This window comes from Mus caroli, unplaced genomic scaffold (assembly GCF_978045245.1).
Source record: "Mus caroli unplaced genomic scaffold, Mus_caroli_1 scaffold_6, whole genome shotgun sequence".
Taxonomy (NCBI): Eukaryota; Metazoa; Chordata; class Mammalia; order Rodentia; family Muridae; genus Mus; species Mus caroli.
In genome coordinates, this window is record NW_028227261.1 from 93155103 (window position 1) to 93176472 (window position 21370).

At 45.2% G+C, this 21370-nt stretch overlaps 1 protein-coding gene across 4 annotated transcripts in view; it reads right to left on the minus strand.

Annotated features, from left to right (window-relative positions):
• The window catches only part of Rgs3 (regulator of G protein signaling 3), a 138679-nt gene that overhangs the window by 108204 nt on the left and 9105 nt on the right, over positions 1-21370 (minus strand). For 2 of the 4 annotated variants that reach the window (XM_029476128.2, XM_021159585.3), the window contains exon 3: positions 13569-13748. In XM_029476128.2, coding sequence (XP_029331988.1) covers positions 13569-13671 — 103 coding nt within the window. In that variant the 5' untranslated portion in view covers positions 13672-13748. Of the gene's footprint in view, positions 1-11895; positions 12005-13568; positions 13749-21370 lie in introns of those variants that run through there. The other 2 variants (XM_029476129.1, XM_029476132.2) reach the window with 1 other exon arrangement.

Sequence of the window (21370 nt, forward strand, 5' to 3'; positions counted from 1 at the left end):
ATCAGGAATCACTCTCAATTGCCTTCTTCCCCAGGCCCTGTCCATCATCAATTACTCTCTCTGCTTCAGTGGATTTGCCTATTGTGATGTAGTTCATATATATAAACTCTGACAACGTATGTGCTTTTATGATTGGTTTCTTTGTACTTGCCATATGTTTCCAAGATTTATATGTGTTGTAAGATTTATATACGTATCAATACACCAGTCCTTTCTATGGCCTAGTAATATTCCACTATGTGGATAGACTAGGTTTTCTTTATCTTTTCACTTTGTGGTAAGTATTTGGGTTGTTTCCATTTTGAAGTTGCTCTAAGTATTACTACTGTGAGCATTTATGTACTAGGTTTCTTGTGCCCAACATATAAGCCCCACACTTATTTGTAAGCACGTTTTTGTTCCTCTCAGATATATAACTCGGAGAGGAATCATTAGGTCAAATGATAACTCGGTCTTATAAAAAAACAAAACAAAAACAAAAACTGCTGAACTCTCTTCCCAAGTGGCAGTGCCTTTTACATCCCTGCTAACCACGTACAAGTATTCACGTACAAATTTCTCATTATCTCAGTACTTATTATTTATCTCTTTAGTCACATCCCGATCAATACACCTCGTTGGAGGGATTTGTTTGATTGTTTGTCCCCTGTTTTATTTTGTTCTAGTGTTTTTTTTGTTTGCTCGTTCTGACTTGCTTGGCCTTAGGGTGTGAGGAATTTATTCCCAAATAATGAATAATGTATGTATTAACTGTTGCGAGAGATCAAAGGCTGGGGCTCACATGCACTGTGCTTATTGCTAAGCTACATCCAAGCCCTCTCTTGGGAACAAGGTCTCACTGAATCACATTTGCTAGGTCTGGATTCATCAGGTAGCTCAGATGGGTCTTGAGCTCGCTGTCCTCCTAACTCAGCCTCCTAGGTAGCCGGACTGTAGCACCAGGTACAGCTCTCACTGAGTTCCGGTTGAGCTCTTTTTCCAGTGCAATTCACTGTTCGCATATTATCTTTGGGAAAGTGCTTGCTCAAATCATTTATTCGTCTAGAATATATGAAGAACTGCAAAAAATAAATAGAAAAAAAATCCCTGCTAATCAGTTAGTAGACTAATGGAATAAACTAAGAGTTCTCAAAAGAAGAAACACAAATGGTCCATAAATATTTTTTTGAAAGTGTCCAATGACCCTAGCTATTGGAGAAATGAAAATTAAAACTACTTTGAGATTCTACTTCACCTCAGACACAATTGCTGTCAAGAAGACAAAGAACCAGCCTTGAACAGTCATTTTTAAGGCTCATAGAACATTGCGGAAGAGGGGGTAGAAAGGAAACATGAGCAGGAAGCTAGGGAGGAGGTCCGTGAGATGCCACCTTCTGGGCAATACACAGTCACTATGATTCTGACCTCACAGTAGCTGCGGATGCTGGCACCAGAGCTACACAGCCTGGGCCCACAGCAGGCAAGCATGAATGGAAGAGGGGTTCTGGGGACCCCTTCATTGAAGAACCACTTGTTATTGATAGATTTGAGAATATAGGAAGTCGTCACCTTAGACTGTGCCCACTGGTGACCCCCACCCCCACCCCAGGCTGCAGTGGACAGTTCCAATCCAATGGTCACACAGATGACCCTGGTTAAGTGAGATGAGTCCCCAAACCAAAAGTTCTGAGCCTAGGAGAAGGGCAGGGATGGAAGAGACAGACTGACAGGGTAGGAGGAAGACAGCGTAATCAAAATGCATTACACACAGGTATGCGTGAGGCTAGCCCGTGAGAAAATGGATCAATTTAAAAGAGAAAGACTACAGCATCCGGGGATCCATCCCATAATCAACCACCAAACGCAGACACTATTGCATACGCCAGCAAGATTTTGCTGAAAGGACCCTGATATAGCTGTCTCGTATGAGGCTTTGCCAGTGCCTGGCAAATACAGAAGTGGATGCTCACAGTCATCTATAGGATGGAACACAGGGCCCCCAATGGAGGAGCTAGAAAAAGTACTCAAGAGCTGAAGAGATCTGCAATACTATAGGTGGAACAACAATATGAACTAACTAGTACCTCCAGAGCTCGTGTCTCTAGCTGCATATCTAGCAGAAGATGGACTACTTGGTCATCATTGGGAAGAGAGGCCCCTTGGTCTAGCAAACTTTATATGCCCCAGTACAGGGGAACGCCAGGGCCAAGAAGTGGGAGTGAGTGGGTAGGGGAGCAGGGCCGGGGGAGGGTAATAGGGGACTTTTGGGATAGCATTTGAAATGTAAGTGAAGAAAATATCTAATAAAAAAATTTTTTTTTAAAGAAAGAAAAAAGAAGCCACTGGGCAGTGGTAGTGCACGCCTTTAATCCCAGCATTTGGGAGGCAGAGACAGGTGGATTTCTGAGATCAAGGCCAGCCTGGTCTACAGAGTGAGTTCCAGGACAGCCGGAGCTATACAGAGAAACCCTGTCTCGAAAAAACAAAAAAAGAAAAAAGAAGCCAAACGCAGGCAGAGATGTGAGGAAAGAGGGGCTTTTATTCACTGCAGTGGGGTGTGGGGTAGGACATCGGTTATAGAAACCAGCACGGAGGCTTCTGCCTACTTCCTATGGCAGACACACTTGCAGAACTGCTTGTGTTATCGTATTCACAATAGCAAGAAGATGAAATCAGCCTAGCTGTCCACTAGGAGAGGCACAGATAGTGAACATATGGCACATGTGCACTGTACAACTGTGCTCAGCCAAAAAAAATGAAATTATGAAAATTGCAAGCAAATGGGTGGATCAGGAAACCATTCCACAGGGTGCTGCAAATAAGACCCAGAAAGGATGTGCTCCTTCAACAGCTGGCTTTCAGCACTTGTGTGCAAGTGCATGTGCATGTCTGTGTGTGTGTGTGTGTGCGTGCACATGTGTGCATGTGTATGTGTGTGAATATATATGTGAGCATGTGTGTGGCTATAGGCCATGAAACTAGAACAAGTACCATAAGAAAGGACAAAAGAGGAGGGGTGAGGCAGGTCATAGAATCCACGTGGCAAGGGGTGGAGGGACACAGTCGGAAGAGGGCAAGGGAGGGCTAGAGAATTGATAAAATAGAATTTATGTTAAAAACGTCATAATGGAACCTAACACTTACACATGATTTTAAAAATAAAAACATCTTAGGAAAAAAATATTTGCATAAGTAAGCAAATAAATTATCAATATGCCTACCAGACGTCCATCAAGCGTGGTTCCATGGGTAAAAGTGCTCGCCAAGTGCGAATGACAGTGTGAATGACAATCTGAGTTCGATCCCCAGAACCCACAGTGAAAGAAGAGGGCAGCTCCTGAAAATCGTCCTCTGACCTCTATACATGTGCTGTGGCATACACAGATTCTCTCTCCCCCTCTGTCTCTCTCTCTGTCTTTCTCTATCTCTGTCTCTCTGTCTTTATCTGTCTGTCTCTCTCTTTGTTGCTGTCTGTCTGTCTCTCTCCATACATGCACACAATAATAACATTAAAAATTCATTTTTTTTCAAACTCTCAGAAAACCCTGTGTCCGTCTTAAATTGGCTCTCGGTCCTTTTCTGGGGTTCTTGCTCACGGTCACAACCGTGAGGCTCGCTCAGGAGGAGGCAGGCTGCCTGCCTGTGGCCTGGGCAAACTCACGCGGGCCCCATGAAGAGGAAAGTGAGGAAAGACAGAAGCCTCCCGACAATGAGAGGCCTCCTGCCAAGAGTCACGTGACAAGTCCTCCCGGCCCTGTGATACCTTCGGATAACAGAGTCCCTGGCTAACATCTTGGCTTCCCGCCCTGTGAGAAACCCTGAGAAAAACCATTCCTGTCAGCGATTCCAAACTCCCAGCTCCCAGACATGGCCAGATAGAAGTTGTTCAGTTTAGCTAATAAACACTGGGAAATATTGTCTCCACAATTAGGGCAATTAAATCTGATCTCAATTCTGAGGCCATTTTTCAGTTTTAAGACTGAAAGAAAGAAAAAAAAACCCACAGTGTTAAGAAATACTATTATATCTAAGAATGGGAGACTTTTTGTATTTTGAGGTCTTTGAGTTTCTTTTTGTTTTTCTTTCTTTTTCTTTTTTTTTATTCACTTTACATCCTGATCACAGCCCAGTCCCCCTCCCTCCCTTAGCCCCTCCCTTCTCCCCCTCCCTTTCTCCAGAGCCCATACTGGAGCTGAGGAGATAGCTCTGCAGATAGAGCAGCAAGTATGAGAGCCAGAGTCCACATAAGAAGCCAGGCAGGCATGGCTGCCGCCTGAACTCTCAGCACTCAGGAGGCACAGACAGGGGGAAATTCTGTGAGCATTCGGTTCAGCTAAAGACCTTGCCTCTCTTCCTCGGTAGAGAGCAACTGAGGAAGGCAACCAATGTCAAATTTGAGCCTATGCACATGCACACACACATACACATGAAAATGCAAAAAAAAAAAAAGTTGATCGACTGTAACTATTCCTGCTTAAACTACAAAGTATAGAACTGTCCACATTAACCCCAGGACAACTTCTTCTCCTCACGGCAAATGGTTTTCTACCATGCCCATGTGTACACACTGCTATTATATGTAGAAAATTCATGTTATTCGGCCTTTTGTGGGGTTTTTTTCCCTTTCATCATACTGTAATATCTTTTCTTTTCTTTTCTTTCTTTCTTTCTTTCTTTCTTTCTTTCTTTCTTCCTTTCTTTCTTTCTTTCTTTCTCCCTCTCTCTCTCTCTTTCTTTCTTTCTTTCTTTCTTTCCTTCTTTCTTTTAAGTCAGAGTTTCTCTGTGTAGTTCTGGCTTTCCTGGAACTCACTTTTGTAGATTAAACTGGTCTCGAACTCAAAGCTCCACCTGCCTCTCCTCCCAAGTGCTAGGATTAAAGGTGTGCACTACCACACTCAGATTATAATTATTTTTTAAGTCATATATAAAAGTCATATGGTTTTAATTTGAAAATGTCTACAACGCTTTATATACTCAGTATCCTTATCTGTTTCACACAATCTTTTTTTTTTTTTTTTGAAATTTTGTTTATTTTTAAGTACATTGGTATTCTGCCTGCATGTCTGGTCAGGGCGCCAGATCCTCTGGATCTGCAGTTACAGACGGTTGCGAGTTGCCGTGTGGCTGCTGAGAATTGAACTTGGGTCCTCTGGAAGAACAGCCTGTGTTCTTAACCACTGAGCCATCTCTCCAGCCCCTACATTACCACTCTTTGTCTGCAGTTATTCTATAATGATGGTTATCTCTCATATACATTCTTACAACTTTACACCGCACCACACCACACGATGGAATTCATAATTTATTTTCATTAGGTTTTACATCTGAGGTATTTTTTAAAAGTGATCAGATAACACTTTCCAGAAGAACAAATTTAGTGCAGAAAACACAAGACAGAAGCACGGAGCCATGAACAAAGCGTGGACTCTGGAGTCCGTAAGCCCTGTGGTGTCTCGGCTCCTCCAGTTTACAGTGGGAACTGTCAGAGTAGCACACTTCCTATCCTCATGGGAAGTACCCAGTGCACAACAGCACTCCCACTGACATGACAATGGAGGGAGGGAGGGAGAAGAAAAGAGACACTGAGAACACATCCTGAGGGAGAGGCTTGGAGACGTCACTCAGTAACTCAGATTGCTTACTGCTCTTTCAGAGGACCCAGTCCCAGCACCCACATCAGGGAGAGTACATCTTCCTGTAACTCCAGTTCCAAGGGGTCCCACGCCCTCTTCTGACCTCCACAACCACATACATACACATGGTACTCAAAACTCATGCAAGCACACACGCATGTACATAAAATAAACAACAAATTAAGAAAAATAATAAAATAAAATCTCTGGGGCTAGAATGATGGTTCAGTGGATAACACATTTGCAGTCAAGACTGAAGCCTGAGTCTGACATGGAAAACACTCATGGTAGGAGAGAACTGACTCTCACAAGTTACCCCCTGATCTCCAGATATATGCTATAGTATGTACACGCACACAGAGGCACACACATACACACACATTCCAACAAATAAATGTGAAGATTTTTATTATGTCAGAAAAATGAGAAAAAGAATCCACCAGAGACTTTAGTTTGGGGGATGACAGACTCACCAAGGGACACAGTAAGGGAATCTAGAAAAGCCAGGTAAAAATATCTAAAAGCATCCTCATGGAGCTGAAATGAGATACACAGAATGTGGGGTGTGGGGTGGCAAATGCAAGGCTGTGGGAGCCTGATGTCTTTCCCAGACTGATTTTCTCCTGGGATGTCTCTGAACTCTGGTGATGAGGAGACCAAAATTCAGGGGATCAAAGAGAACCTAAAGGGCTACTCCTTTGGAACAAGGTGAGCCATAACCAGACACAGAGCCTCACAGAACGGCGGCTCAGTTTCAAATACCCTCAGTCCCTCACGGTGACTCAAGGTGATCCCAAGAGCCAGGCACGCAGCACGCACCTGTCATAAGTTCAAGCTCAGCCTGGGAAGTGTAGCCCAACTGGGGCAACATAGTGAGACACTGTCGATAACATGAAAGGCTAGCCTGGGCTGCTAGCACCTGACCAGCCAAAGAAAAGACATTTTTGTAAGCTCTGAACGAGGAGAAAAGATAATACCTCCATGCCTGCCTTTTTGCGGTGAACTCTGAGCACTTGAAGTACAAAGACCCAGTTTGGAAAGACAAAGGATAGAAAAAGGCAGGCCAGACACAGGCTGGACCTGGGGAACTATGTCAGTGCCAAGAAATGCAGACTGTACCTCTACTAGAAATAAAGAGAAGGCTTGTAACAGCTGAAGACCTTATAATAAAAGTTTTTAGTCTGCAGAAAAAGAAGAACTATACAACCATATATTCTTAACTTCAAAATACATAAAGGAAAGGCTGACCGTGTTGATGGCAAGAGGATGGCAAGTTTAATCTACAGTAGGAATCGACATCCTTCTATTGGTAACTGGTAGAATAAACAGATAGAGAAAATAACAGACTCAGGGCACCAGGGCAACATGGTGAGCAAGGCTGACCAGCGCTGACACATGGGGAGAGCGCTGCACCCGCCAACTGCAAGAGTCTCATCAAGGACACGCAGGCTTCTCTTGCTACGCAATGCTCCGTTGGGTGAGCAAGCAAATCCAACGAATCTCAAAGAATTGAAGGACACAGAATACGGTCTCTGACCAGACCCTGAAATAAACAATGAAAACATCGCCAAAACTGGACTCGATGGCCCCTGTCTGTAATCCCAGTATTCAGGAGGCAGAGGCAGGAGGATTGTCCATTTGAGGACTGCCTAAGATATATAATGTAGTAATAGCTTATCTTAATTAAAAATATGTGCTGGCCATATGTGAGGAGCAAAGTTTGGATCACTGGCACACATGTGAAAGCCAGGTGCTTACCTGAGCTCCAGTGTGTGTGTGTGTGTGTGTGTGTGTGTGTGTGTGTGTGCATCCATATAGGTATTTTATATACATCTAGGAATGTTTTTATGCATGTGTGCCACACACCATAGTAAGAAAGGCTGGGAAAGGACATACAGGGAAGAACTGAAAAAGAGCGAGGAGCTAGCAACAGACAGCAACACTGAGGAATTTCTCGATCCTCCCAAGCAGATGGGCTACAAATGACAGGCAAACAACCAGTGCCGAGCGCTCTGCCCAGCGAATTATGTGCTCTGGAGAAATGGATGGGTTTCCTGAGCCAAGTCTAGTGAGTCTGCCAGGCTCAGGGCAACAGGGCTGGAAACCAGGGCTGACAGCAGTTGGCAGGGTCACCCCAAAGGCCTCTACTTCAGAGCCCGACCTTGTTCTGCCCAACACAAGGAGCAGCTGGTGGGCATCTGTCCTGAGCTTCATTCTCAGTACAAAACTGGACTCATTTTCTCTGTGGTTTCAAAGAGAGGCAGTGGAGGGGGAATGCAGGGCCCTAGCTAATACGGCTACCAGGACAAACATGGAAAAAGAAAGAACAGGCCAGCAAATGTGTGCTGTCCCCACAGTCCTCTTTATCTTCAGAAGCTCGCTTCCCTCTGATGAGCCAGGCTCCGGGCATGCCGTTGGACTGAGCCTGCCTCGGGACTGTCCCCACAACTGTCAGGTTTAGGCTCAATGGCAGTGACATCTCTAAAGAGAGATGGGTGGTCTCAGCCATGCCCACAGCTACCTTCAGCCTTCAGAGCACACACACTGGCTGTCCATCATCTCCCAGCCCAGATACCCTGGAGGAAAGGCAACCTGTGCTCTCCCCTAACCGTTTGCAGTTTCCAGGATGCTAGAGACCACGAGGAGAACAATGACGTGCTCAGAGACAACCCAGGCAGGTCGCTGATATGCAAGCTAAAACCTTGGTTTCCTTTCAAGATTTCCTGTACATACCCGACATTTTTGTGAATGGGAGTTTTCAATATAAAATAATTGTACCTAAAATGCATCTAGAAGTACCATGAACATAGAACAACCAAAATAACACTGAAGAATAAAATCAAAGGATTTGTACTTCGAGATTCCAAAATGTTATTACAAAGCAACGGTCAGTAATCGAGTCTGTGATGATGACAAAGTAGGAGACTATAAAGCAAACCTGAAGGTCCGGAAATAAAACATTTCTATGGTTGCTTCCTTAAAACACACACACACATACATACACACAACAAAACAACAACAACTCTTATTGTTTGTTAATCGTAACTATGTGTCCCTTATATACACTTCTGCTGCCCCTGCCCCTGCCCCTGCCCCTGCCCCTGCCCCTGCCCCTGCCCCTGCCCCTGCCCCTGTCCCTGTCCCTGCCCCTGCCTCCAAGTGTTGTTAAGTCTTATTGAGGTTCTTTTTTGGCTAAGTTGGTGGCCAGCAAAGCCAGCAAAGATCTTCTTACCTCTGTGTCATACCCCCATCCCAGTGTTATAGGCTTATGTGCCATGCCCAAGAAGCACATGATGTGACTAGGTAACCAGCTTCTACAAGCTGTCCTCAGACCTCCGCACTTGTGCTATGACACATGTGTATACACACACACATACACACACAAATAAACGTAAAAACTATTTTTAAATGAAGTACTGCTATGTGCTACAACATGAGCGTTCCTTGAAAACACCGTAAGAAGAGACATTCATAGAAATACACATACACACTTCCATTTACATAAAATCCCCTCAACAAGGCATATGCGTTGAATCAGAAAACACAGTCATGATTGGTGGGGGTTGGGAAGGGTGGAGGGCCAGGGATGGAAAACAAGAAGCTAAAAGGTACAGTGTTTATTTCTAGTGTGATGAAAATACTCTAAACTGGTCATAGTAATAGTTGCATAACTCTGTAAATTTACTCAAAGCCACAAAGTTGTACATTTCCAATGAGTGAACTGTATACATTATGCATTATAGCTCTGTAGAGCATTTACCAGAGAATTAACAAATACCCTAATCAAAATAAGAGGTGTGACCCTGGAAGATACAGCCACAAACACATGCTAACACTTCTTCAAATTACATCAAATCACTCTAAAGAAGGACTAGCTGGTTCCTGGCCTCCGCTTGTGCCTCCCCTTGAAGCTAAGGGCCTCAGAGGCAATGAGGCAGCCAGCGAATGTTACTTGGACCTGCCTTCCTTGGGAAATAGTAGGTGTGCTCACATCCCCCACTCTGTGTGTGTGAGAGAGAGAGTGAGAGAGAGAGAGAGACAGACAGACAGACAGAGACAGAGACAGAGGCAGAGACTTTCTGTAGGGAATTCTGATGGAAATATTTTTTTCTCTTTGTGTTTCTACCTCCTTTAAATGTCTGCAGCATGACTACCAGGTAAGGCCTACTGTTGAAGGGGCCAAGGAGTGTTGGGGAAAGGCCAAGGAACTGAGAAAGTTAGCAAAGAGATCTGCATCAAATGGTACCTACATTGGCTGCAAAAACCGACCTGGAATCCATAGCTTCCAAGTCTGGATCATATTCAAAAGATCTCTAGGACGTCTTTAAGGTCAGAGTCTCAGGATCCACTCATAGTTATTAAATCACACTCTGGAGATGAATTCTGGGAACCTGTGTGTTTTCAAGGGCCCAGTGGAGTAGAACATTTGCCTAGTGTTGGGGCCCTGGGTTCAATCTCCATTACCACCACCACAACTAAAAGTCCAAAAATGCTCGGGCTCTGGTTTGGTAACCACTAACAGGAATCATCATGAACCCACGAGCATAGAGCATTCAGTGCCCAGTGACAATTAGCAGCCAGCAGTAAGGTCGCCCTGGCAAATGGCACCCCAGGAGACAAAACTATTGCAGGAAACATTTTTCAAGCATTCAAATTAGTGTCAAAAATATCCAAGAGCAAGCTGCACAGAAGGAGCAGGTGGCTCCCCCCTCTCCCCAGTTCCTGCATGACTCCTGCACACTCAGGTGACAGTCACAGGTTCAAACAGCTGATTCACTTGATAGCCATCATGCCCAACTGGAAGCCATCGCCAGGCTGAAGGAGCCACACCCTGCTGGGACTGGACGCTCCCCTGCTCCAGTCTGGAAAAAGACTTTAGTTGAACAAAAGATCACAGAGTAACTGCAAAGAAATATTCACGTCGCACCAGCAGTGAGAGGGTTGTCTTACAAAGCTGTACTCGCAGAACCATGTGGACTTTGTTAAGACTAGGAAGGAGTGGTCAAGGACACTGAGAACATAAAGTAAATGGCTTTTAAACTCTTGAACAAGGACCTGGAAAAGGTGATGCCCCCTGACCCTCTCTCATCTGGAAATCTCCCTTGTCTTGGAGAGCCTTGTGTCCCTCTGGAATTAAAAGGATTGGCTTGTAGGATTTGGGGACATTAAATGAAACTATGCAGGTGACACACTGGACACAGGTCATGCACCAGTGAGCCCTCAACCAACAGGTGGCTAGTGAATTTCTCTTTTAGATCTTCCAGCACCAGGATAGGTGAGGTCCAGGCTGCCGAGATGCAGTCTGTCTCTAGGAATCAACCCACTGCGTTTCCATTACTCCCTCTGCTCCTGGGGCTCAAGCTGTGAAGAGCCAAATGTGCCGTGCTGGGATAACCTGGAGAGCAGAGAAGACAAGAACCCTTCTTGAGGGTCTCATTCTGTGTGTGCTCTGCCTTTGAAAGCTGGGTAACCACTCCAACTTCATAAAGAACTTGTATACGAGTCAGAACAGCATTGGTGGGAAGGCTCACAGTCAGGTATCAAGCCCTCACCACGGGCTAGAGAGAGACTCCTCTCAACTAGTCTCACTTGGCAGAAGAGGAACAAGCCCCTCCTAACAGGGAGAAAATGAAGAGCTGTGCAGAGCTGTGTTCTGGGGAAGGGGTACGATTCTTACTGTAATTCCTTGGAAGGCTAGGTTTGCATAGTCCTTTGGGAACGCTGCTGGCTGGCTGGGATTTGGAGGAACAGAGCAACTTCGGGGCTTATAGGGCCTACTGACCCTTTCTGTTCCCCTCAGCCTTTATACTCTCCTAAGATCTATCTTGGAGAAGACTAGCCCCATCCACACTGAGTGTGGGTTAGATATCCAACGAGAGAAGTTAGATACAGCCTCCACAGGGGACCTGAGCTAACCCTTCCTTCTAGTCCCTGAGCCAAAGGAAGCAGGTGACTGAGCTGTCTCGACAGAGTAAACTAGACCCTGATTTAACCTGAGCGCTGGCTAATGGGGAGCTCTGTGGTTACAAGGCAGGCCTCTCTGAAAGATGAACTGGGGCATGATTATTCCAGCCAAGTGAGGCAGAACCAACTGCAGCTGGCAGCAGCGGCCGGGGCAGCAGGTGGTGTCCATTGACTTGCTGAGCCTGGAGGAAGGGGCCAGAGAGGGTGTCCGAACAGAAAGAGCACCTGTTCGCAGCCTCCCTGCTACAGTGGGGGCTTGCCTTTCTGGCTCCGATTCCAAAGAAACAGTCCATCGGCAGCCTGGCCCAGAGGCACTTACCAAAGGTGGTGAGATAGAAGGACAAGTTCGGGTGGGCGCGCCGGCTCCCGAGGGAGACGCGGTGCAGAGAGCGCTCCATAGCGTCCCTGTTGCGGCCAGGACAGGAGGGTCTGTCCGCAGGCGGTGGTTATGTGGGTGCAGGTAACCCAGGCAGCAGGCTCAGCCTTTCTGCACCTCGCCTGCGTCTCCCGGGCGGGCGGGATCCTGGGCCCGGGCCGCTCCGCGCGTTGGAACGGCCGGGCGCGCCAGTCCCTGATTGGCCCGCGCTGGTTTGAATGGGGAGATTTCCACCTGACTTGGCTGACGCCGGCCAGATCCGGGGAGGCGTGGGCTCCAGGAGCTAGGAGGAAGGACTGCCACCAGCCACCAGAGGTGGCTCCTTCCTCTGGTGATCCCGCAGGAACCCTAGCTTCAGCAGCCGCACCTGAAAACTGCAAATGTCAACCCCACTATGGCCCTGCAGCCTGACTTGCCCACTTGAGGAAGCTTGGCTTGCTCGACCAGCTCCCCCAGGCTGCAATTAGTAAGGCTTTGAAGCTCAGACCTGTAATCGCCAAACCAACCTAGAGCAATAGAGTGTCCGCCCTCCGGAGTGGGCCCATGAGGGTATGAGATCCGGGAACATGAAACTGCACACAGACAGACCGCTCAGCACTAGGCTGCAGCCTGGATTGCTCTCTCGAGCAGTCTTTTGCATGAGAGCAACCTGGCACAGATCCAGAGAGGAGCAGCTTGCTCCATGCAGCCTCGGGGCTCCCCATCTGCAGCCTGGCACCATTAGACAGAAGAGCAAGCCTCGCCATCTGCAGACATAGAGCAGTGTAGGGCCTTTCAATCTTCCCAACCTGGCATGGGAAGGCAGAGAGAAGGAAGGTCAATCCTTGCATGAATTTGTCGGCAAACATTCATGAGACACCTCCGAGGGAGCGGCTTCACACCAAGACATCTGCTCTGCAAATCTTACTGCCACCGTGGGAAAGAAATCTGTTGGTCTCATGTAAACCTAAAAATGGGAAGTGTTAGAGTTTATTGCTGGTCCCCTGACTTCGTTGCCAGTGAATATTTGTGGTTCTGTGAGCCACACAAGATGGGGTTGAGGGAGGTGCAAAAATACATATAAAGTGCCAGGAGCCTGGCTGAGCAATTCACACATGTCATTTAGACTTCACAGTAAGCCTAAAAACTATTAGCTCCTATTTGCCAGGAAGAAATCAGACCGGCAGGCAAAAGGGGAAGGCAGCTTGCCCAAGATCTGCAGAGCTTGAAACAGGCAGGGCTGAAATTTAAACTCAAGCCTATCTGCCCCCAAATCCCATCACCCTTTGTTCTTCCATGGCCTCCACACATGCCCCATGGCCAAAAGCAGGGATGGGCAGCAGACCTGCCTTTATGAGGACAAGAAATTGAGTACCAGAAGTTCAACTAGCCGGGAGAGGGAGGTGGGGTGGGGAGAGTGGAGCAGAAACTGGAGAACTCTACTCCTGAGGTTACTATACATGGTCAAGTGCAAATGAGCCACATACCATAAAGTCCATTGGATTATTTGAATCCTGGTATTTTGTGAAACCCTGTCTTGCCCTTCACTTCCACCACATCCCCCCCGAGTCACGAACACTACCCTTAGCAGGAACAGCCCACCCTCCTAGCCCTAACCCACTGGCAGATAGGTTTACCTGCATCCTGCACTTGGGCATGCCTGATCCTCCTTCTAGGTGGGTAAGTCTGGGTACAGGCATCTTTTTTGGACAAGGAAGCATCCTGATGTGGCCTCTCCATCCAGCCAGAGAAAATGGACAGCTCTAGCGTCAAACGAAGGATGTAAACAAGGGACTGAGTTCCAAAGGGCTGCAGACCTGCAGGAGCAGAGCAGACATGAGCTATGTCCCCTGCAAGGAGGGTTCAGACCCAGTGAGAGCTATACAAAATGCATCATATACCTCATATAAATATGCACACTCCATAAGTGTGACACACGTGTGCGCACACACACATACACACATACTACACATGCTCCTGATGCACAAGCGCACACATATATACCATACATGTGTATACAAAACTCACTTCAATGTACCACTATGGCATATTAATAATAACAGATTGATTATTGCCTGGCTTTGTAGGTATCAGAAAGGTTTCAGTTTAGAAAAGAGAGGCTAAAAATATTAATTTGGGAACATTCTCTCACTGACAGAGTAACTTATCTTCTTGCCCAATAACCAAAATATTTAAAATAATAATAATAATAATAATTAAAAAAATAATAATAATGCTTGGACTACCATGATGGCTCGTTTTAATTGTAAACTTGACCAGTTTTGGAACCTCCTGGGTCAGGAGTCTCGGTGACTAACCCTGTCTTGCCCTTGTTAGGAGTTTCTCCCCTAACATGACTTTGTCAGGATACTTTAATCACAGTGATGAAAAAGGAAGCTAGGACAGACTACCAAATGTTAAATAATATTTCAATAATGCCATGCCAGGAACAGGACAATGGATTATAATCAACATCCTAAGAAAAATACTTTATTTATAAAACAACAAAGTAGATTGATTCAAAAAAATGTAGAAGTACCCTGGCAAGTCTGAATCACATGCAAAGGAGATAACAGATAAAGTTCAAAGGAAAACACAGACTCAGACAATAAAATCAACGTCTGGTTTTTGAGAAGACCAATACACAGAAACCCCTGCAAAACTACAAATAAACAAGGAAAGAAAGAAAAAGACAGCTACGATATGAAGGTAACTTCTTAATTATTAACATATATATATACACATATGTGTGTATATATATATGTATATGTATATATATATATGGTCTAGGGATGTAGGTTAGTTAGTGGACTGTTTGCCTAGTATAAACATGGCCTAGGGGTGCTGTGGCTCAGTTAGTGGACTGTTGTCTTGGCATACACAGACCGCTGGACTCAGTTCTCAGCACCATAGAAACTGGGTACTGTATTGATCATCTAGAAGATGAAAGCAAGACAAGAAGTTTGAGGTTATCCTTAGCTGCACAGCCATTTCAAAGCCAGCCTGGGCATGAGGCACTACCCTCTTTAAAGACAAAAAAAAAAAAAAAAAAACAGTGAAACCGTTTTTTAAAAGATTCATTTACTTTATGTGGATGTGTTTCTGCCTGTGTGTGTGTGTGTGTGTATGTGTACCATTTGTATGCCTCATGCCCACGGAAGCTGGAAGAAGGCACTGGAGCCCACAGAGCTCCAACCTTCCTAATGCTGCAACCCTTTTATACAGTTCCCCATGTTATGGTGACCCCGCCACGAAATCATTACATTGCTACTTCATAGGTGTGCTCTCACTACTGCTATGAATCATAATGTAAACATCTGTGTTTTCCAATAGTGGGTGTCTTAGGTGACCCCTGTGAAAGGGTCCATTGACCTCCCTCCCAAAGGGATCTCAAGCCACAGGTTGAGAACTGTTGCCCTAGACCTAGAGTTTCTAATGGTTGTGGTTCATGGAACCCAGGTCCTCTGTAACAGCAGCAAACTAGAGAGCCATCTCTCTAGCCCCCAGCATAAGCCCAGCCTTTTTGTATCAATTTATAAGTTCAAACATCTGGGGGAAGTAGGCGACATTTAGGACAGAAAACTGGGGAACGTCCAGGTGTCTACCTACAGATCTGACAGAAGTTCCTGCTCACATGCAGGTCAGTAATATTTACTAGGTCATCAGCCAGAAAGAATAGAAGAAACAAAAGCAAACTTCTCCTTGCAAAATTCTAGAAAGCATAAATAGTTTTAAAGGCCCATTCTAAAGAAACCTTCAAGAAACAGAAGATTCCAATGTATTTTAAACTGTTTCAGAACCAAAAAAGGAGGAGGAGGAGGAGGAGGAGGAAGAGGAGGGAAGAAGAAGGAGGGAGAGGAGGAGGAGAAGGAGGAGAGGAGGAGGGGAGGAGGAGGGGAGGAGGAGGAGGGGAGGAGGAGAGGAGGAGAAGAAGAGGAAGAAGAAGAGGAAGAAGAGGAAGAAGAAGAGGAAGAAGAAGAGGAAGAAGAAGAGGAAGAAGAAGAAGAAGAAGAAGAAGAAGAAGAAGAAGAAGAAGAAGAGCTCACATGGGGGGAGGGGGAGAGAGAGAGAGAGAGAGAGAGAGAACATTGTCAGTGCTAAGAGATAAGCAAAAGCCAAATAATCTTAGCAGGAGAAAGCTGCCAACCAACCAAAGGTAAAGTTAAAATAAGGGCAGGAGCCTCAGAGAGCTGGCTCAGTAGTTAAGAGCTGGTCCAAAGGCACTGGGGACCCACATAGTGACTCATAACTGGCTGTAACTCCAGTCTCAAGGGATCTGATGTTCTCTTCTGACCTATATATGCACAAGACAAATGCAAGGTACACTTAACATACATGCAGTAAGTAAAAGCACCTATACACATAAAATAAATCTAAACAATAAAATAAAGACAGAAGTTAATGAAATAGAAAACACACCATACAGAAAATCTATAAAAGGCGATAAAACTGGGCCAAATGCTCCCAGTTTTAATAAGTCCATTTTTATGGTACTATTTCCCATTTTTTAAATATTGACAGCTTATTAAAATAGGCTATAGGCTAAATAAAATAATACATCTGTGCCACACTACTAGTTTGCAGTCTCTGCAAAAACCACCTGTCTTACAAATATGTAAATGCAAAAATCCTAAATATACACAAGCCAAAGCCAACGATTTGTTCATGGTCAAGTGGTATTTCTTCCAGGAAAGCAAAGGTAGTTTGAATTTAATGAGTGTATTACTCAGGGCTTAGCAAACTACTTCCTAAGAAGCCAGACCTGGCTGTTGGCCAGTCTGCATGCAACAGGTGAACTAAGAATGGATTGTACATTTGCAAATGGTTGGATAAGAATAAAGGCAAATGAGTAGCTTTTCTGGGCATGGTACACACCTGGCATCACCAGCACTCAAGCGACTGAGGAAGGAGAACTACAAGTTCGAGGCCAGCCTGGGGCTACATAGTACAACAGGCTCTCTCAAGCAAGTAAATATTTTTCTATTGCTACTGAAAAAGGTACAAATATGTCTAACTGAAAAAACGAGTTAAAGTCTAGCGATACAGCTCAGCGGCAGAGCACCGACTAACATATGTAGCCCCAGGCTCAATCCTGAATAAAAAGGAAAAAAGAAAAAAATATTTGTGAAATATATGGCAAATATTAACAACAACAAAAACTTACAAACCAATAAAGAGAAATGAGACAAAAGCACCAAAGAATGTGAATTATAATTTTATAAGAAATATAACTAATACATAAAATATTAGGTTCAAAAAACCCTATTTGCTTCCAGGAAACCTATATTGATATTTGAAGCAACTAAGGCGCAGAGTTGTCACCTGAATCAGGTTGCTAAGCCTGTAAATGAACAGTGGAAAAATAAGGAGCCAGCTTCCAGCAAGAGATCCACTTTAAAAAGCCATCTTTCAGGCTGGAGAGAGGGTCAGCTGTTAAGAGCACCAGCTGTTTTTCCTGAGGTCCTGAGTTCAATTCCCAGCAACCACATGGTGGCTCACAACCATCTGTAATGGGATCTGATGCCTTCTTCTGGTGTGTCTGAAGAAAGCTTGATGCCTTCTTCTGGTGTGTCTGAAGAAAGCTACAGTGTGCTCATACACATAAAATAAATAAATAAATCTTTAAAAAAAAAAGTCATCTTTCACATCAACTTCTGTTGCTCAGCCAGAATTGACTAGCAGGTCTGTGACCTCCATGACTGCTAACACAGTAAAATTCGATTCAAGGAGATAGAAGCAGAAAAATTAGGAATTCAACGTTATCCTCAGCTACATAGTGAGTTCAAGGCCAGCCTGGGGTATAGAAGGCTGTCTCAACAAACAATTTTTCAATACAGCAGCTTGGTGTGGTACCTGTAATCCAAGCACTATGGAGGCTAAAGCAGGAAGATTGCAAGTTTGAGGGCAGCCTGGCCTACCTAATGAAAATGTATCAAAAAAAAAAAAAAAAAAAAGCCGGGTGTGGTGGCGCACGCCTTTAATCCCAGCACTTTGGAGGCAGAGGCAGGTAGATTTCTGAGTTCAAAGCCAGCCTGGTCTACAAAGTGAGTTCCAGGACAGCCAGAGCTACACAGAGAAACCCGGTCTCGAAAAACCAAAAAAAAAAAAAAAAAAAAAAAAAAAAAAAAAAAAAGCAAGGCATGGTGGCACATGCCTCTAATCCCAGCAATGGGAGGGAGAGGCGGGTAGATCTTTGAGTTCAAGACCTGCATGGTCTACAGACCGAGTTCCAGAACAGTCAGAGCTGCACAGAGAAACCTTGTCTCAAAAAACAAAACAAAACAAAACAAACAAAACCCCTAAACAACAACAACAACAACAACAAAAGCACAAGCAAACAATTATTTAAAACAACCAGTGTTTGTAGCTCATCTATAGGATTGAACCTTACACTGGACACTGGGAATATAGAGATTATAGGATATCAGATGAGTGTTACCACAGAGAAAACAAGAGTGACATTTGGGAACAGAGAATAATATCTCATTTATTCTTGGCAGGCCAAGTTGATAAAAACAATCAGAAAAGAATTCCCAAAGGAAGTGACATGGAGGATGATGGAGTAGCGCAATGGCGGTGATGGAGGGGGTTACAGGCAAAAGGAACAAAGTGTATAAAGGCCATAAGTTAGCAGATGTATCACAAACTGAGAAAGGGAAGGAGTTTAGAGTGGGAGGAAGGGGCGACATACCGCAGGTTAAACAGAGCCTAGGGGACCTCACACTTGACTGTAAGGAACACAGAGGCCTGGGGTATAGCACAGTGGCAGAGCACTTGCCTAGCGTACATGCAGCCCTAGTTTGATCTCCAGATCCATGAAACAGAACAAAGGGGGGTGGGGTAGGTATGAGTTTTAGCCCCTAAGAGGACAGGGTGGTCACAGAAAGACTTGAGCAGAACGTGGCTTTCATCCCCCTTTACACAGGCCTTTGTGGCTAGAGGTGGCAGAAGGGAGCCATGAGAGGAGATGGCATGGGGGATGGAAACAGAGTGTGCTCTAAGGAGGTCTTCACCAGGCTAACACAGACAACAGTGCTCCCAAAAGAATGGCAGGGATATCATTGGCAGAACTTGCTGACCAAAAAGGAAGATTGAATGCAAGGAATTCTGGCTTCAGAAACAAAATATGCAGGGCTATCCTTTACTGAAATGTAGTGCCTGCCAAGGAGACCTGAACCAAGGAGAACGGCCTTCTCTGAGATTGTCCTAGTCAGGGTTAATCTTGCTGTGTGATTCACGCCATGACCAAAGCAATTTGGGGAGGAAAGGGTTAATTTGGCTTATGCTTCCACATCATAGTCCATCATTGACGGAAGTGAGGACAGGATAGAGCCAGGAGCTGATATGGAGGCCACGGAGGTGTGCTGCTTACATGCCTGCTCCTCGTGGCTTGCTCAGCCTGCTTTCTCACAGAACCCAAAACCATCAATCAATCCAGGGGTGGCTCCACCCACAGTGGGCTCGGTCGTGGCTCATCAATCAGTAATTAAGAAACTGCCTTACAGGAGCTTACAGAAGCATTCGCTCAGTTTGGAGGTTCCCTCCTTTCACATGAGTCTAGCTTATGCCAAGGTGACATAAAACTAGCCAGGAGGAGACAGCTAAGGGTGGGTTAGCTCTGTAGGATCGACGTGAAGGTAGCAGGTGAGCAACTGAGCTTCCTGGGCTAGTGCCCAGAAGAAATGCTTAGGCTAGAAATACCGGTTTAGGAATTCCCAGGAAAGCCATAGGCGTGGATTTTAAAAATTCTGAAGATAATGTTCCACGTGAGAAGAAGGTTCAGGGTCTAACCACGCAACGCACCGGCTGAGGGACAGGAACAGAAAGACGAGGGGAGGGAGAAGAAAAGCCAGGGACCGTGCTGAAGAGACCAGTCCACATCAAATGCTGTTGAGAGGTCAAGTAGGTTAATAACTGAGAAGGGCTCGCTGGATTCGGCAACAAGGCAGTTGTTGTTGACCTTCCATCCCATTGTATAATACTGAGCAGCAACCAAGTCCACATGAATGAAAATGTGCCCAAGTTGCTCTAAAAGGAAAAATACCCCGGGCTCAGTGTCAGAGAATATTCTGAACTCTTTCTTTTCTCCCTCTCTTGTTCTAAATTTAACCAGACGGAATGCTTGGCTAAGTGGTGTTTTGCTCACCCTTGAAATGGAGGACCTGCTTTTTAAGAGTGTGTCTGCACTTCATCTTCAAAGCGGAACACAGTGTCTTAGGAGTAGTGCTGTCTGCAGCTGCAAGTGCTGGGGGCTGTAAATGCATTGGAGGAACTTCCATTTGCCTCCAGTGGAGAAGTTTTTTGGTGACCTGAATACACAAAACAGCATCCAAGGAGAAATCGAGCCACCCCACCCACCCCCAAAAATGATGACATCACATGTGAGCTGAGAGGTACAGCTTTGCCATAAAAAGCACTAAGTCTGCACCACCAAGGGACAGTGAAACAGCTAACTTGAGGCCAAAGTTTTGATAAGATCCAGGAAAAAAAAGATACTGCCCTCAAACTGCTCTATCCTTGTACTTGAGTTGGAAGCCCTTTCAGCCCTTGGAGAAGCACCCCTTTTCCTGGTCTGATAAAGAGCCCTTGGCTTGCCATAGGCTTGCATTCCAGAGAGTTCTAAACCTAAAGAGCACTGTAGATTTCTGCTTCTAGCCAAAGTGAAATACCAGGGACTGGATTTTCTCTTTTATCTGAAGTGACCAGGAAAAAGAAAGGAAGGAAGGAGCCAGGCAGTGGTGGCGCACGCCTTTAATCCCAGCACTTGGGAGGCAGATTTCTGAGTTCGAGGCCAGCCTGGTCTACAAAGTGAGTTCCAGGACAGCCAGGGCTACACAGAGAAACCCTGTCTCTGAAAAAAAAAAAAGAGAGAGAGAGAAAGGAAGGAAGAGAATGATGAGAGAGAGAGAGAGAGAGAGAAGCAAAGAAAAAAACAAAGAAATATGAAATATGAGATATGAGACCAGATCAGCCTACTGCTAGAGGAGATTTTCCAAAAGGGACAGACAGCTAAAGGCAACTACAACTCCTGAATTAGCATTTGGGAGGCCAAGATAGCTAGAGTTCATGGGTAAGAGAAAGGAGGTGGCCACACAAAGAGAGAAAACACTCCAGAGATCTGTCAAAGGTCCTACCCCAACTTTCTGCTAATACCAATGACTCCTGGATATGAAGAAAGTACGCAAAGATGACAAAGAAATGCCTAGACGAGTTAGAGAGAACAGTTTTTTAAGCTTACCCAGAAGGGTCTTGCTGCATTTGTGCTCTAGATTCAGTGCAATTCTGGCCCCATCTAAAAAAACCTTAACAGTGAGACCCAAAAAAGATCAAACTGTTTCTTTGTAATGTAACAGCATCCCAGAACAAGCTCAAGATTATTTATAGGAATACAAAAATATCTAGCATCCAGCCAGGTACTAGTCATGTCAGAAGTCCAATG